This window comes from Chrysemys picta, chromosome 1 (assembly GCF_011386835.1).
Source record: "Chrysemys picta bellii isolate R12L10 chromosome 1, ASM1138683v2, whole genome shotgun sequence".
Lineage (NCBI taxonomy): Eukaryota > Metazoa > Chordata > Testudines > Emydidae > Chrysemys > Chrysemys picta.
The window spans coordinates 110,054,232-110,069,416 of record NC_088791.1 but is presented as its reverse complement, the minus strand read 5'-3'; the positions used below and the strand labels follow the sequence as shown (position 1 = coordinate 110,069,416).

Sequence of the window (15,185 nt, the reverse complement as noted above, 5' to 3'; positions counted from 1 at the left end):
AAAAAACCCACCAAGTTTTAAACAATCTGACTTTCTTTCAGCTGATGAAATTTCACTTGCACAGTGTCTCTGATGTAATTAACTTAGTGGTTCTCCGGTGTGATAAAGTTCTTCCTCTATCTTTGTGAGTCCTGCGCTTATTGGCAGATTTTCTTGCCTCAGATTCACCATGTGGGTTGGGGAACAGCCCAGAGACCGTCCCCTCCGGAAGAACCCACAGTCCAGGTCAATTGAGAGGTTTGGGGGGAACCCAGGCCCACCCTCTACTCCGGGTTCCAGCCCAGGGCCCTGTGGACCGCAGCTGTCAATAGTGCCTCCTGTAACATGACATGCTACAAATCCCTAGGCTACTTCCCCATGGCCTCCTCCAAACACCTTCCTTAGTCTCACCACAGGACCTTCCTCCTGGTGTCTGATAACGCGGGCAGGGCAGGGCCTCCCTCTCTCTCAGCTCCTTGCACCTCTCACTCCTAGCTCCTCACACTCACACCACAAACTGAAGTGAGCTCCTTTTAAAACCCAGGTGCCCTGATTAGCCTGCCTTAATTGATTCTAGCAGCTTCTTAATTGGCTCCAGGTATCCTAATTAGCCTGCCTGTCTTAACTGGTTCTAGCAGGTTCCTGATTACTCTAGTGCAGCCCCTGCTCTGGTCACTCAGGGAACAGAAAACTACTCATCCAGTGACCAGTATATTTGCCCTCTACCAGACTCCTGTACCCCACTGGTCTGGGTCTGTCACACCAGTCACCCCTAGAGTCCTTCAGGATAAATAGAGTAGACAAGCCCTGAATTTCTGATGTAAAAAACAAGCTGGGAAAAAACTTTAATTGAGTAAAAACCTTTCAGACTTCCTTTCTACATCACAAAAGGAGCAATCAAAGGGCACCAGCCCTATCTTTTTTCTTTTGCGGGACACATTTAGCCTTGATCCAGGTTGGAAGCTTCTCTCACCCGCGTGTTCTTAAGTCTCTGTCTCTCTTTTGTTATTGGCCTGTCTTTTCTTTCCTTGCCTTTCACTTTGCTCCTCTCTGTTTGTGCTGCTGGCAGTGGTGTGAAGATGCTTAAGAACTCCCACTCTTTGACACAGATAATTTCCTGGGAGAATTGTTCCCCGGGGTTCAGAGGAGCTGCGGGGGCAAATAGCAGAGTAGTGGGTGCTGGCTGCTGATCTTTTTGACAGGCTTTTGTTTGAAAGCTCTGTGTGGGGCCTTGCAGTGTGGCTGGGAATTTGTGAGTGACTGAAAATGAGGGGCCAGAACCTGGCCATGAGCTGTATTAACCCCTGAGGCCAAGTACATAGGTGAAGATTATAGGAGATGTCCTGTGGTAGGGATAGGAAGGAATCAGACTCGGAGAGTCTCTGAAAAGAGAAGAGAGCAGCAGGGTCCAGTGGAAATTAGGAGCCTGACAGTAGCTTACTGTGTGACTTCGGGCAAGACCGTCTCTGTGCCTAAATGTTCCTGTCTGTAAACTGGTATTAATGATTCTTGTCCACCTTTGTGAAGTGCTTTAAGATCTATGGACAAAATAAGCACTGAGTGTTAGTAGAGCTGAGACTCAGATTCCTGTCGACTGCCAACGACTGCACAGCACAGCTCAGGAGAGCAGAGGCAAGGAGGCACAAGAAGCTGAAGCCTGGTTTACACCTAAAACTAAGGTTGCTTTAGCTATGTTGCTTGGGTGTGAAAAATCCTCCTGCTGAGAGACGCAGTTAAAGTGACCTAACCCCCAGTTTAGTCACTGCTAGGTTGAGGGAAGAATTCTTCCATTGACCTTGCTACCGCCCATAGATGTGGATTCTGTGGGTGCTCAGGGGCTCAAGCACCAACAGAGAAAAAACATGGGTGCTCAGCACCCCCAGGGCTGTATGGAGCTGCTAATCTGGCGGCCCTGGAGCTGGCCACCAATCAGCTGTTAAGAAGCTGGCCCTGCGCCCCAATCAGCTCTTCAGTGGCTGCCCCACCCATCAGGTGTTGAGCAGGGCCGCCCCGCTACTCGCTCCTCACTGCCCCTTCCTCCCCTCACTGCCCTTAAGGCAGGATGGGGCAGAAAGGAGTGAGCTGCGGGTGGGAGGTGCTCGGGGAGGAGGAGAGAGGTCTTGGGGAAGTGTGCAGAGCTGGGGCGGGAAGAGGTGGAGTGAGGGTCTTGGGGGAGGGGGCAGAGCTGGTGTGGAGCATCCACCGGCAAAACCAGAAGGCAGCACCTATGCTACTGCCTCTTGAGGGGGTGGAATAACTACAGCTCTGGAAAAACCCCTTCTGTCACTGTAGCAAGTGTCTATGCTACAGTAGGGTTACCATATTTTGTGCCTCCAAATGGAGGACACTCCACGGCCCCCGCCCCCAGCCCCGCCCACACCCCCGCCCCCTCCCCAAAGTCTCCGCCCCCTCCCCTGCTTCCCGTGAATATTTGATTCGCGGGAAGCCTGAAGCAGGTAAGGGGGGTGTGGGGGGAGGAGGCGCGGCCCAGGCTGGCCCCCCGGCGTTTCCAGCCTGGGTCGGCTCGGGCCCTGGGGTGCCGGCCCCGGCCGACCACCCCCGGCCCGCCCAGCACTGCCGGCCCCCGGCGCACCCCCCGGCTCCCGGCCCTGCGGGCCCGGCTCCCCGGCTCCCTGGCTCCCCGCGGGCCCGGCTGACCGGCTCCCCGCCGGCCCTGCTCCCCGCCGGCCCGGCTGACCGGCTCCCCGTGGGCCCGGCTCCCCGCCGGCCCGGCTGACCGGCTCCCCGCGGGCCCGGCTCCCCGCCGGCCTGGCTGACCGGCTCCCCGCCGGCCCGGCTGACCGGCTCCCCGGCCCCGCGGGCCCGGTTCCCGGCCCGGCACCGCGCCCCCGGCTCCCCGTCCGGCCCGCGCCCGGCCCGGCACTGTGACCCTGGCCCGGCACTGCGCCCCTGGTTCCCGGCCCGGCACCATGCCCCCGGCCCCGCACCGCCCGCCCCGGCCGAGCACCACCGAGCCCTCCCGATTTTCCCGGACATGCCCGGCTTTTGGGGATTTCCCCCCGGACGGGGATTTGAGCCCCCAAAAGCCGGACATGTCCGGGAAAATCCGGACGTATGGTAACCCTATCTACAGCAGTGCAGCTGCAGTGCTCGTAGAGGAGGCATACGCTGATAGCTCTGAGACTTTTCTAATTTATGCGTATGGCTGGGCAAACTCCAAGAACGGGAGAAACACACAGGTTGGCACAAACCCTGGGCCCCCACCTCCATTTTTGTGCTGAGCAGAGCTTGGGATGAGCTGATAATCAAGCCCAGCTGGTCTAATCATGGTGAAAAATGTAGCCAGCTTGGCTCAGAGCTGAGCTAAAAACCTTAGAAAGTCTTTTGTCTGAGGCAATTGCTGCCAGGTCTGTGGTGCTTAGTGCCCAGCCTCTGAAGTTTGTGGGATATGTCTGCACTTAAAATGCTACAGCGGCACAGCTGCAGCGCTTCAGGTGGCTACCTGAGCACATCTGTTGCAAATACACGCTTGCATGAGTATTTGAAACACTTTTGGCAAGTTCCTTAGTGAATGAAAATTCACTCACATGAATGTCTGTGGAGGACAACCAATAAAGGAGTTCCAAATGCCATCCATCAAAGTAAATTCTCAAGTCTTAGTCTCAGGCATGTTCCCAAATGCATGTATTATTGGTGGTGACCTAATCAGAACCAGGCAGGCACATTCCTCCCCTGCCCTCTTCTCTTCTCGATCCCACTTTCCTTTGGGTTGGACAATATAGATTTACCCAGTTTGACACCATGTTGTGGAGAGTCCTTGCTGCCCTGGAATCCAGTGTTCTGGACATCCACAGTGTGTTAATTTTTGTTATAACACAGGTGTTCCTCTCAAGCTCCTTTCTCATTCCTTCAGCAAGAGCAGCTGCTTTGTGTTCTGCTTTCTCTGCACATCTGTGAAGAATAGCACTTGGGCAGATGCCTGTGCCGTTCCCAGTACAGGGACTGCCTCTCGCATGAAGTTTGCACAGCGCACATGTCATTGCCATTTCTATTACCGTTACTTAATATTTATATTGTGGTAGCATCCAGAGGCCCCAATCAGGATTGTGCAAGGAGCTGTACAAATACATACAAAGATGTAGGCCATGCCCCAAAGCATTTACAATCTACAGCCTCAGTTCACCAATGTACTTAAGCACCTGTCTACCTTGAAACATGTGAGTACTCACATTGACTTGAGTGGGACTACCCGTGTGCTTAAAGTTAGACACATGCTTAAACACCTTGCTGAACTAGGGCTTGAGAGGGCAAGTGACATGGGTCAGGAGAGAGGGGGCCAATAAATACATACATATGCCTGGATTTGCTTTCTGGACATTATTATAACTAGATAAAATCAATGGTGGCTATTCCCATCTGCCCCTCCTGACAGCCACCACTGACTATCTGATTTCATTGTTGCAGGGGTCATATCAGAGATGGGTCTTGAGGAGGGATCTGAAGACCCAGAGGGAACTGCAATGAACTGTCCCAAGGAATGGAGTATTCATGAAGTCAGTGAGCCTGAAGCCTCGCTGCAGAACTGGCTTTATGTTAATTTTTGATTTGAGAGCTGGAGGACTAGGGGCTGGGTATAGGCTTCCCACCAAACATGCTATTTGCACGCACTGTGAACTGCCACCATTGGCCACTTCTCTTCCAACCTGGTTTTGCCCATGGAAGTAAACCTTGCCTACCTAACACAGTATCACCTCCCAGGCGACTAGAGATCTCCTTAAATCAAGACACTGAGACTCGACAGCAAGGTGTATAATAGATGAGATTCAAAGGTAATAACAGCACTTAGCTCTTACATCAAGCTTTTCAGCCCTACGTCCCTGTAGTGAGGCTGAGAGGCCTCCCTCCGAGCAGGAGAGCGAGGAACCATTACACGCCTCTTGAAGGGCAGGGCCTAGATCACCCCGCCCCCGTTGCCGGAAGGACTGGGGCGGGGCCGGAAGTATAAAAGGCCGGCCCTACAGCTCAGTTGGGGGAGAGCCTGCTCCGGAGGAGGACGCTCGGCCTGTTCTCCAGAGGCCCCGAGAGGAACAGGCGCGTGGCTGTTCCCGATCCGCAGACGTGGACGACGACTGGCCCGGAGTACCTGCTGCGGTTTACCCTGAAGAGCCGGAAGAGGCCTGGAGACTGCAGGTACCAAACCCCAGGGAGGCACGAAGTAGCCCGGGGCAGCCACGGAGCGGCCGGCTGTGAAGCCCGCCGTGGCTCAGTCGGCGTGTTGCGGCTGGATTCCCACCTACACATGGTCAGCCAATCCTGCCCTTGCCAGAGCCCTGGGCTGGGAAGTGGTGGAGTAAGATGGGCCTGCATCCCCCTGCCACCCCACCCCGGGTGTCTGACCCCCTACACGGTGCAAGAAGGCTCTAACTCAGGACCGGAGCTCCCTTACCACTCTCCTTTAAAGACTGTTTGTTTGCTGGCTGCCTGAGCCCCACCCAGTCCAAAGTCAGCCCCTTAGAGACTGTTTGCTGGCTGCCTGAGCCCGGCCCAGGCCAAACCAGCCCCTTAGAGACTGTGTTTCAGGGCTGCCTACTTGAGCTCCTTAAGCCTAGGCTAAAGCCTGGTAGGGACTGTTAATCGCGCAGCCCTATTGGAAGGCTCTTGCTGGTCTGACAGACTCTGGGCCTGACCTGACAGGACGAGCCTGAGTGGCCTCCCTCGAACCAGGAGAGCGAGGCACCATTACAGTCCCCAAGCACTTTACAAATGGGGTTAACCTTATTATCACCATTTTACAGATAGGGAAATCGAGGTACAGGGAGGGACGTAACTTGCTCAAAGTCACTCAGCAGAGCCGGGACTAAAACCCAGGTGTCCTGAGTCCCAGTCTAGTGGGGCCAAATTCCAATCTCCCCTATGCCAGTACAAACTAGGAATAATTCCAGCGGAGTTATCCCAGTGTGAGAGAAGAACTATTCCCCTTTTTCTGCTCTGCTTGTATCCACAATGAACTAACTAAATGCCCACAGTTCAGAGCCGCCTGCACTGGGCTCACTCTAAAACTTGGGACGGATTTCTTTGACGGTAGGGAACACAGACTCCTTGTTGTTTCTAAGTCCTGGTTGGAGTACAAAGGAGCGATCTCCAGGACATTATGTGTAGTATTCTTTTCCTTTAATCTTATCAAGTGCCAATCTAATTAAGGGGTTGGTATGTCCCATCCCAAACCAACATAGCATCTATTGGCAGGTCTTGTAGGACAAACTCTCCAGTGTGTGTGTGTGTCTGTGTGCATGTGTTCTAAAGAGTCCTCTCTGAAATAACTGCTTACATTTTAGATTGGCTTTCTGCAGTGCTGGTCCATCTCCATTTCCTGGTTGAAAGGAAGAGTTGGTGTCACTCCTCTGATCACACCACCAGCAGGACAGAGCAGACAGTCTCCCTTTGCTCGGCTGGGACACCCTGCACAAGGTAAAATAAATGGTTCTTGACTTCCCCTATCCTTATAAAGAGGCCAGGAGGGTGAACGAGTGACTGATGCAGAGACTTCATGCCAGAGGGAGAGGAGTTGTGTGTCTGGGGTATCCAGAGCAGGTGGCTGAGGGAATTGCTTATGCAAGGCAGGAAGAGCCGATGAGGGAAGGACGAGGATGACTCATTGGGCAACTGCTTTTAGAGCCGTTCAAACCAGGGAGATGGCGTCTAATCCCCCAAATGACCCTGGGATGGGCTGATTGGCAGGAGCCTGTCAGCAGAAGCAGTTTGCCCTCATACCTTCTCCACCTCTCTCCTTACGTGTGAGGCTGGTGGTAGGAGAGGAGCTGGTAAGGAGGCATGATGCCGCTCCTGGGCAGGGAAAGGAGATGATCAGCATCCGGGGAGAGAACCTGGCAGTGCCCTAAGGGAGGCCAGGCTGGCGAGCAGAGACATAACGCTCACCTGCCTACTCCTGGCAGGAAGCCCTGGAGAACTCCTGTGAGTGTGTGAGGAGAGAGCCGGAGGAGTAGGGCCTTTGAGTCTCTGACAGGCTGCACAGCTCGGAGTCTCACCCTCTCTGGGCCTACCTCAGCTCAGATCAAGTGCCGTTCCCTCAGGATACCCTGCGGGGGAGCCAGGGCCTCAGATCCAGTCTTCTGCTTCAACAGCAAATGCTGCACATTAAGGTTTAGCATTTGGCTGGCAGAGGCTGGGCCTTACCAGCACATCTGTGGGCTCTTCTCCCCTTTCCCATTCTCCGCACAGGCAGGCAGAGGGTTCCCTATCTTCAGCCTGGCCAGCTCCTTATATCAGCTCTGACACTGGCATCTATCTCCTTTGCCCAGTGGCCAAGAATGGCCTGTTGTCTCTCCTGCACTTCCCTGACCCCACTTAGTCTCTGATCTGATTTAATAAAACACTTATTTATATGGATGGGCCCTTCTGGGTATGAATTGTCATTCAACATAGCTCAGTGGAAAGGGACTAGCACAGCTCTCTTTTAAAGAAGGAGGCGCTAAGGAGGTTCTCATAGACTTTGACATTCTCCTCTCAGTTATGTAGTGGTGTGTGTTCCAGTGTGGTTCGGTTCTGAAAATAGCACTTAAAACAGCATCCTGGGGCTCCATGTTTGTGTCTCAGTGACTCCAGATCAGAGGTGCTGCGCTCACCTGGGAAAAGATTTTTCCCCATAGCTATCAGCTCTGCAAACTCAACCTGAGATCTTAGTGCGAAGCCCAGTTCTTTCCTTCTTGGGTATCATCAGCAGTTATAAAGTGTCTCAAAGCCCTGGTATGCCCTCAGCCCTGGTATGCCCTCAGCATTGCCTCCAGTGGGTTTGCGCAGGTGTAACTGATTGGAACTAAGCCAACCATTCTGTTGACGATGCACCAGAAAGAATCGAATCCAGGTCAATTTTGGCTGTGTCTATTGCAGGGAAAGAGCTGTTAAGAGCTGTATTTTTGTCATTAATTTGAGCCCATACAGCTCTGCATTCACACAAGGAGCAGTTCTGATAAGTAAGAAGGTGCATTTTTACAGGCATTTTCTGAGTAGAATCATATGTTCACTCTCTTGACTGCATCTGTGTCTCTGAAAATACCATCCCTAATGAGGAGGAGGCACTTGCTTACAATTCCTTTGAGAGACATCCCAGCATTCCCAGTAGATGCCAATTGTTGCAGGTGAAGAAAAAGGAAAAACCAGGACTTCTGGCTATCCCCACTGGGAGAAACATTGGATTTGTAATATCAGACAACTGGTACATCCATGCCTCTGGCAGTGGCCAATACAGGATGCTTCAGCAAAAAGCAATTCTCTCCCTCTCCTTCCCCAATACAAAATCAAACCAACAGCCAACAACGCCATTGGCTCTCTGCAATGCTGTACATTAGGGCACACTCCTTCTCAACCCCTGCAGTGATCATTTTATGTCCCAAAGCCCGAGATGTGTCCACTGTCACAAAACAGGAGTGACAATCCAGAGCAGGGGAAGGCTACTGAGCAGAAAACTGCCCTCTTGTGTGCTCCGTGCTGGGTGTCGCATCGTCCACAAGATCACGAGAACTACACCCACCTTGAGCGCCACATCTTCTGAGGGCCCCTGGGATCTGGAGAGCACCACTCCAACCATGGGGCATGCAAGTGCCTAGAGCCAGCACTAGCTACAGTGCCTGCATTGTTGACCTCACCCCCACCTCCTTTTTGGCTATGCTACAGCCAGCCCAATGGGACTGCCCCAACCCCAGTGTCTTTGGGGAACCGTTTGCATCACATTCACCCACCCCCTTTCTTATCATGGACCTGCCTGTTAGAAGGATGAGCCCTGGCTTGCTCTCCCTCCCCACCTCCATCCCATGTGTCCATGTCCTTGAATCCTTTTCTCCCCAGGCTACTTCCATAGGAACATGTGTTTTTCCAGCGGAGTCCAAGCCCCCCGACGGGCGGAGCGTTGATTTGATCAGACATGAGCTCAAAGCTCATTAGCAACTTGTCAGTATTGGTAATGAGAAACTGTTTGGGGCAAGTCATAGGGAGGAGGGCATGTGGCAGGAGGGGCTCAAAGCTCTCCTGTCAGAGCCAGGACTTTCCAGTATGTGCTCCTCTGGCCCGGAGTTCCCTTGAGCTGCTCCAAGAGTCACAGCGATCATTAAGAACCTTGAGCAAGAAGCTCCATGAGGTAGGTTTCTCTTCTGGTATGTGAGTGTGAGTCCCAGAGACCTCCTGGAATGGTGATGGCCTATAGCAGGGGTGCAAACTTCTGGGATCTGGCAGCAAAGAGGACATTTTAGCGGAGAAGAGGGAACAGCTGCCTGTCCAAGATGAGCTAAAGAGCAGTAAAACAAATCTGGGCTGGGGCCATGTGGGTCCAGTGCTGCCGGGTACTGAGCAGCCTTAACTCTTGTTGAACTTGATGGGAGCTGAAAGCGCTCTGCACCCACGGGACCAGGAAGGAAGGGACGGACTCTGGTTTCCAACAGTGTTCAGTCGACTTTTCCTCACCCATTTGCCATTCTGACTGTGAGTGTTCCCTGGGGAAAGGAAGGAGGCAGCCAGCTGGTCTCACTGGAAAGAAAGCACTCTCCCAACTGATATCACCCAATCATCCTTGGCAAACAGCAGCTGAAGGCAGTGAGAAAAAAATCCCTGCTGTAGAGAAGAACTATAATGAAACGGATACCTGGCAAGAAGTGGGATAATACAGCAGAAGGGTTGGGAGTGGCGAGCTGGGCAGAGAGCAGGGGCAAATATTTTGAAAGGTTTGGTGGGAGATCTAGGGTCCTTATTCAGGGATTAGGGTCCAGGCATTTCCTCAACTGTTTCTCAACTGTAGCATTTCTCTTTGGGCCTTGGCTATGTTCTGCCCTTTGAGAAAGCCTGTGACACACTCAGAACCCATCCTTGGGATCGTCTTGTCCCAGGAGCTCACTCAGCAGGGGGCTCAGGCCATGACCTGTCACTTCCTGCCAATGCTGCATCATCGATGCTCGGGGTCCCAGATCCCTGCCCTCCTGTGCCCTTTCCTAAACTGCCTTTCCCCATACCACTTGGCCTGGTCATGGGTTTCATTGGATCTCTGGGTCCTGGACATAGTGGCTTGGGGCAATACCCTGCAGTTCATGGCCGCCCTCCTTTCCTGCCCCCCATCTCATTTTCTCGTCCCTCTTTAGGGACCCTACTCATGAGCAGCTCCTGATTCAGGAAGCAGAGAAGCTCCTAGGCTTGGGGGCTGTGGAGGAATTCCTCGGGATATGGAGGGAAGACGATTCTACTTCCGCTACTTCCTAATCCCGAAGGCCAAAGGAGGCCTCAGGCCCATTCTGGACCTGTGTGGCCTCAACAAGTCTCTCAAGAAGTTGAAGTTCCGTATGGGCTCCCTGGCCTCCATCATCCCCTCCCTGGATCCGGGGGAGTGGTACGCCACTTTTGACTTAAAGGACGCTTACTTTCATGTCTCCATATTCCCAGGCCACAGGCACTTCCCGCACTTCATAGTGGCTGGGTGTTACTTCCAGTTCATGGTGTTACCCTCTGGCCTGTCCTTAGCCCCCCCAGGTGTTCATGAAATGTGTGGTGCCAGTAGCAACTTCCCTGAGACATCAGGGGGTCCAGATCTTCCTGTATCTCAACAACTGGCTCATCAAGGGAAGGTCTCTGGGGTAGGTCCAATGGAGCCTCGACCTGGTGCGATCCATCTGCGATGATCTGGGCTTGTTAATAAACATAGAAAAGTCTACGTTAATGACAGTCCAACACATATTGTTTATCGGAGCAGTTCTCGACTCCACGCGAGGCAGGGCCTTCCTTCCAGAAGTATGCTTCCAGGCCATGTCGGACTTGATTGCCCATATAAAGAGCCATCCGCTTACCACAGCCCACATGTGCCTGAAACTGATGGGCCACATGGCCGTGTGCACATGCGTGGTCCACCACGCCCATCTTCATCTACGACCTCTACAGGCATGGCTGGCCTCAGTCTATATTCCCAGCACACACGCCCTGGACCGAGTGGTCACGGTGCCGAGCCACGTCCTTTCGTCCTTGGACTGGAGGCTGGATCGGGAGTTGGTTCTGCAGAGGGCTCCCTTTGTGTCCCCATCTCCGTCGTTTACCTTGGTTTCAGATGCGTCAGACCTGGGCTGGGGAGCCCATCTGGGTGAGCTCAGCACCCAGGGCCACTGGCTTCACAGCCATCTGGCCCTTCATATCAACAACAGGGAGCTCAAAGTGGTTTGCCTGGCCTGCCAGGCATTCTTGCCCCACCTGAAAAGCAGGGTGATGCAGGTCCTGATGGACAATACAGCTGTAATGTACTACATCAACTGGCAGGGCGGAGCCAGGTCTTCGGCCCTTTGTCAGGAAGATCTCAGGCTCTGGGACTTGTGTGTGACATGCCATTCATCTAGTAGCCACCCACCTGCCTGGAGCCAAGAACGACCTGGCATATCGCCTCAGCAAGACCTTTTCGTCTCGCCACGAATGGTTGCTTCATCCAGAAGTGGTCAGCCTGATCTTCTGCAGGTGGGAGACTCCCCAGGTGGACCTGTTCGCGTCAAGACAGAACAGGAAGTGCCACATGTTCTGTTCTCTGCAGGGCAGGGACAAGGGCTCCCTGTCAGACATCTTCGACCGGATCTACTGTCACAGAACTACGGTAACCTGCTGCACCTGAACCTGGAGTTGCTGCACTTGATGGCTTGGCTGCTGCATGGCTAAGTGTGGATGAATGGGGGTGTTCCGCTGGTGTCCAGCAGGTCTTGCTGGGCAGCAGAAAACCATCCACCAGAGCTACATATGTGGGAAAGTGGAAGCGGTTCGTGCAGATGAGGCCCCGCTGCAGGACATCCTGGACTATTTACTGCACCTTAAGCACGAGAGTCTGTCGCTATTTCGATCAAGGTTCACTTGGTGGCCATTTTGGCTTTCCACCCTCTGCTTCGAGGCGGGTCAGTCTTCACCCATCCCATGACGGGGAGCTTCCTGAAGGGGTTGTAGTGCCTTTACCTGCATATACGAGACCCGGTCCCCGCCTTGGGACCTGAATCTTGTGCTGTCCAGGCTCATGTACCCCCACCTTTGAACCCTTGGCTTCCTGCTCCCTCCTGCTTCTCTCCTGGAAGGTCTCTTTTTTGGTTGTTATAACTTTGGCCTGTAAGGTGTCCAAGATCAGGACGCTCACATCGGAGCCATCCTAGATGCATAGGCGCCACTTTTCCTGGCGCCGGTGGGTGCTCGGCCGCACCCAGCCCCGCCCTGACTCCACCCCTGCCCTGCCCCCATTCCATCCCCCATTGGACTCCTTCCCCAAATCCCCTCCCTGGCCCTAAACGTACCGCTAAGGCAAAAATCTCTGACGTCCGCGCACATGGGCGCATGCACACCTAGAATGGGATGGATATGAGCAACACATCTCGAAGAACAACAGTTATGAAAGGTAGGTAACCATTTTTTCTTTCTCTTGTTATTGATGGAAACTTAGGGCAAAGGAGTGTGTGTACATTCTGCTCCCATGACATGCTATGATGTAATAAGCTGTGTTGGCTAGTGGGTCCAAAAATAGTAATTCAGGACTCCTGGCAATGTCTGGAGATAGGACAATAGGATTTTCCATATTTGTTTAGACACTTGATCCATCAAATTCACTATCCTGCCTCTGACAGTGGCCAGTATCAGATATGTTACTTTAGAGGAAGGCAACCACCCTGTAATTCACCTGGTCAATTGTACAATATTGTGCACTCTGAGGGAATTCTTCCTGATCCCCATAGATGTTTTGATCAATGTATCTCCCCACAGCATTTACTTTGATTGCTTTTCCCTTTCTTGGAATTATTGGTCATAAAATTATATCCGGACATTTTAAAAAGGTTTTGTCATCAGCAACAGGGAGGCTATTGGGAATAAGAGGATGGGGATGAGGTGGGTCTAGTCAAAGGGAGGTGGAGATGAAGGTGGGGCCAAGATTCCATTTCAGCTGATGAATCAATTTGCTTCCATCTTTTAAGAAACAGCCCTTCCATGGTGCAGCTAGTTCTCAGATGGAGTTTCCCTGGACTACGCTGGGAATTGCCCTGAGCTGAGGCTTCTGTCACAACAATACGAATGTGTCCAGTTGGGTGGCTGAGTCCCTTCCAGGCTCATTTCACCTGTGTGTCCTGTAACAGCTTCTTACAGTCTGTGTTCTGTTTTCCCTCCCAGTTTCCCCTGCTCTGTTGGGCCATGGAGAGTAAAGCAGCTATGGAGGCTGAGCCCCATGGGGGCATGGCGCTGCTCGAAAAGGAGAAGCTGGAAATGGAGCCAAGAGGCCAGTGGAGTAATAAAATGGAGTTTATACTCTCCATGGCTGGGGAGATCATCGGCTTGGGCAATGTCTGGAGATTCCCTTATCTCTGTTACAAAAATGGAGGTGGTAAGTCCATAACAGCCCAGTCTGTGTGAGATGTTGGCCCAGGAATATGAGCACCAGAGCAGGCACTTTCATCCGTTCATATATACACGCCCATACATAGAGAGCACGCCCACCCCCCGTATCTCCAGTGAAGCAATCACACAGTGAGGTAAGCTGAGCTGTGGGAGACAAATCTCACTCCAGAATTGGATGCTCAGAGAAGCTCTGCCAGATGGAGAGGAGAAATCCAGCTTTCAGTAGGCTCCCCATTTTAATAATGGATGAACCTCTAGGTTTGCCATTTGTAGAGACAGCCAACAGGTGAGATGATTATCTAAAATACAGCTGAATTATCAGAACCTTTGGGGGCTCCCACCACCAGGGCACCCACCCTGTCAGTTCCCTGACCCAACAGTACCTGGGACCCTTCCTCTCCAGCCCCCGTGCATTTCCCCCTCTTCCCAGCTATTCCCAAGAGCTCTCTGATCACAGCTGATTTTCTGGCAGGTGAAAACACTTTGTTGATGTTATCTCCTTCAGGGCCTGGGCTCCTCCTCAAGGGCACTTGGGCAACTGCCCCCCTATCTTGTATGTTCTGTGACCCAGGTGATGCTCCAGTCCCCACTAAACCCACCCTTCAGGCCTGACTGGCCCATGATTGTAGCCTTTCTCACAGTACTGTGGTATTTCTGGTAATCCCTGACAGGACACTTAGCCAAACAGAGGTGTGTTGTCCCCAGTGAACTCTAAAGCTGCGTAAGGTCACTGGATTTTCAAAGCCAAAGAGCAAGGCACTTGTCCCAGGGGTAAAGATGAATTTGAGGAGCTTCAGGAGGGTGTGCCTGGGAGGATGAGAAAGGAAAGGACACTTCTACCTCTTCCCTAGTAATAGATCTATAAGTAGCCAACCCCTGGCCAGGGGAAACATTCCCACAGAAAGATTCCATCCACCTTCAGTGCTGCTTCTTGTGTGACTTGCTTAATTCCTTAGTCCAGTAAAACTGCAGTAAGATCTTTTACATGATTAAAAATGAGATTTTCTAGTGACCGTAAAATGAGAGGTGGGAGGGAGGGGAAGATAATCGAACATCACCAATTTGTTTATAAAAATGGTTGGACTTTGGTTTATTGAGGAAAACTAAAATAATATAGTCCTGTAAGGTATTGAGAACACACCTTGTGCTCCCATTCCACGGTCAGGACCTGAGATAATGTTCACAGTCATATATACCACTCCCCCTTTGACTTCCCATTCAGTAAAGGCCAGGTCACAGTGACCTTGAATTTGGGTCTCTTCTGCCAGGTGAAGCAGGAGTATCAGGATTGATAATCCTTGCAATCTCTATCCTGACCAATGTAACTGAAAAGGCTACTTGCATAGTTTCTGTTGCATTAAAAATTACTAAATTATTTGCCTCAATGATTATTTTTAATGTAGCTGTAACATATCAGGCTGTGATCTTGTTAGATCTCTCAAAGTGACCACAGCTAGGTCTGGGCAAAACTTGGCTGGGAGACTACCACAGAAAATTCAAGATGCTGCAGAAAGTGGTTTTCATGTTCTAGTACAAAGCACCCTTCCCGTTGAGATCCAATGGCTCAGAACTGTGTTGCGGGGTTGGCTGACCACTTGTAGTGTCATGAAAGCATCCATGTCATTTTTTGCAAAAATAGATGTTAACCCTGGTATCCTGGCTAGAACTTTGGGAACTTCAGAACAGAAAGAAGCTTTATAAATGTAAGGTGGCACTCTTATAAATGATTATTGATTAAATTGATCAGCCACTAGGACGATCAGAATCAGAAAACAGGGTATGGTATCTCCCTAAGGATTCATCTAATCAAGTACTGGATAATACTGTTGTCTCAGAAGAACTCTGACTGA

The 15,185-nt window shown here is 52.0% G+C and overlaps 1 protein-coding gene across 1 annotated transcript in view; it reads left to right on the top strand.

Annotated features, from left to right (window-relative positions):
- Positions 1-6,254: 6,254 nt before the first annotated feature.
- Positions 6,255-15,185, top strand: part of LOC101933957 (sodium- and chloride-dependent betaine transporter-like) — a 66,688-nt gene continuing 57,757 nt past the window's right edge. The window contains exons 1-2 of the mRNA XM_065582111.1: positions 6,255-6,408; positions 13,111-13,321. Coding sequence (XP_065438183.1) covers positions 13,132-13,321 — 190 coding nt within the window. The 5' untranslated portion in view covers positions 6,255-6,408; positions 13,111-13,131. The remainder of the gene's footprint in view (positions 6,409-13,110; positions 13,322-15,185) is intronic.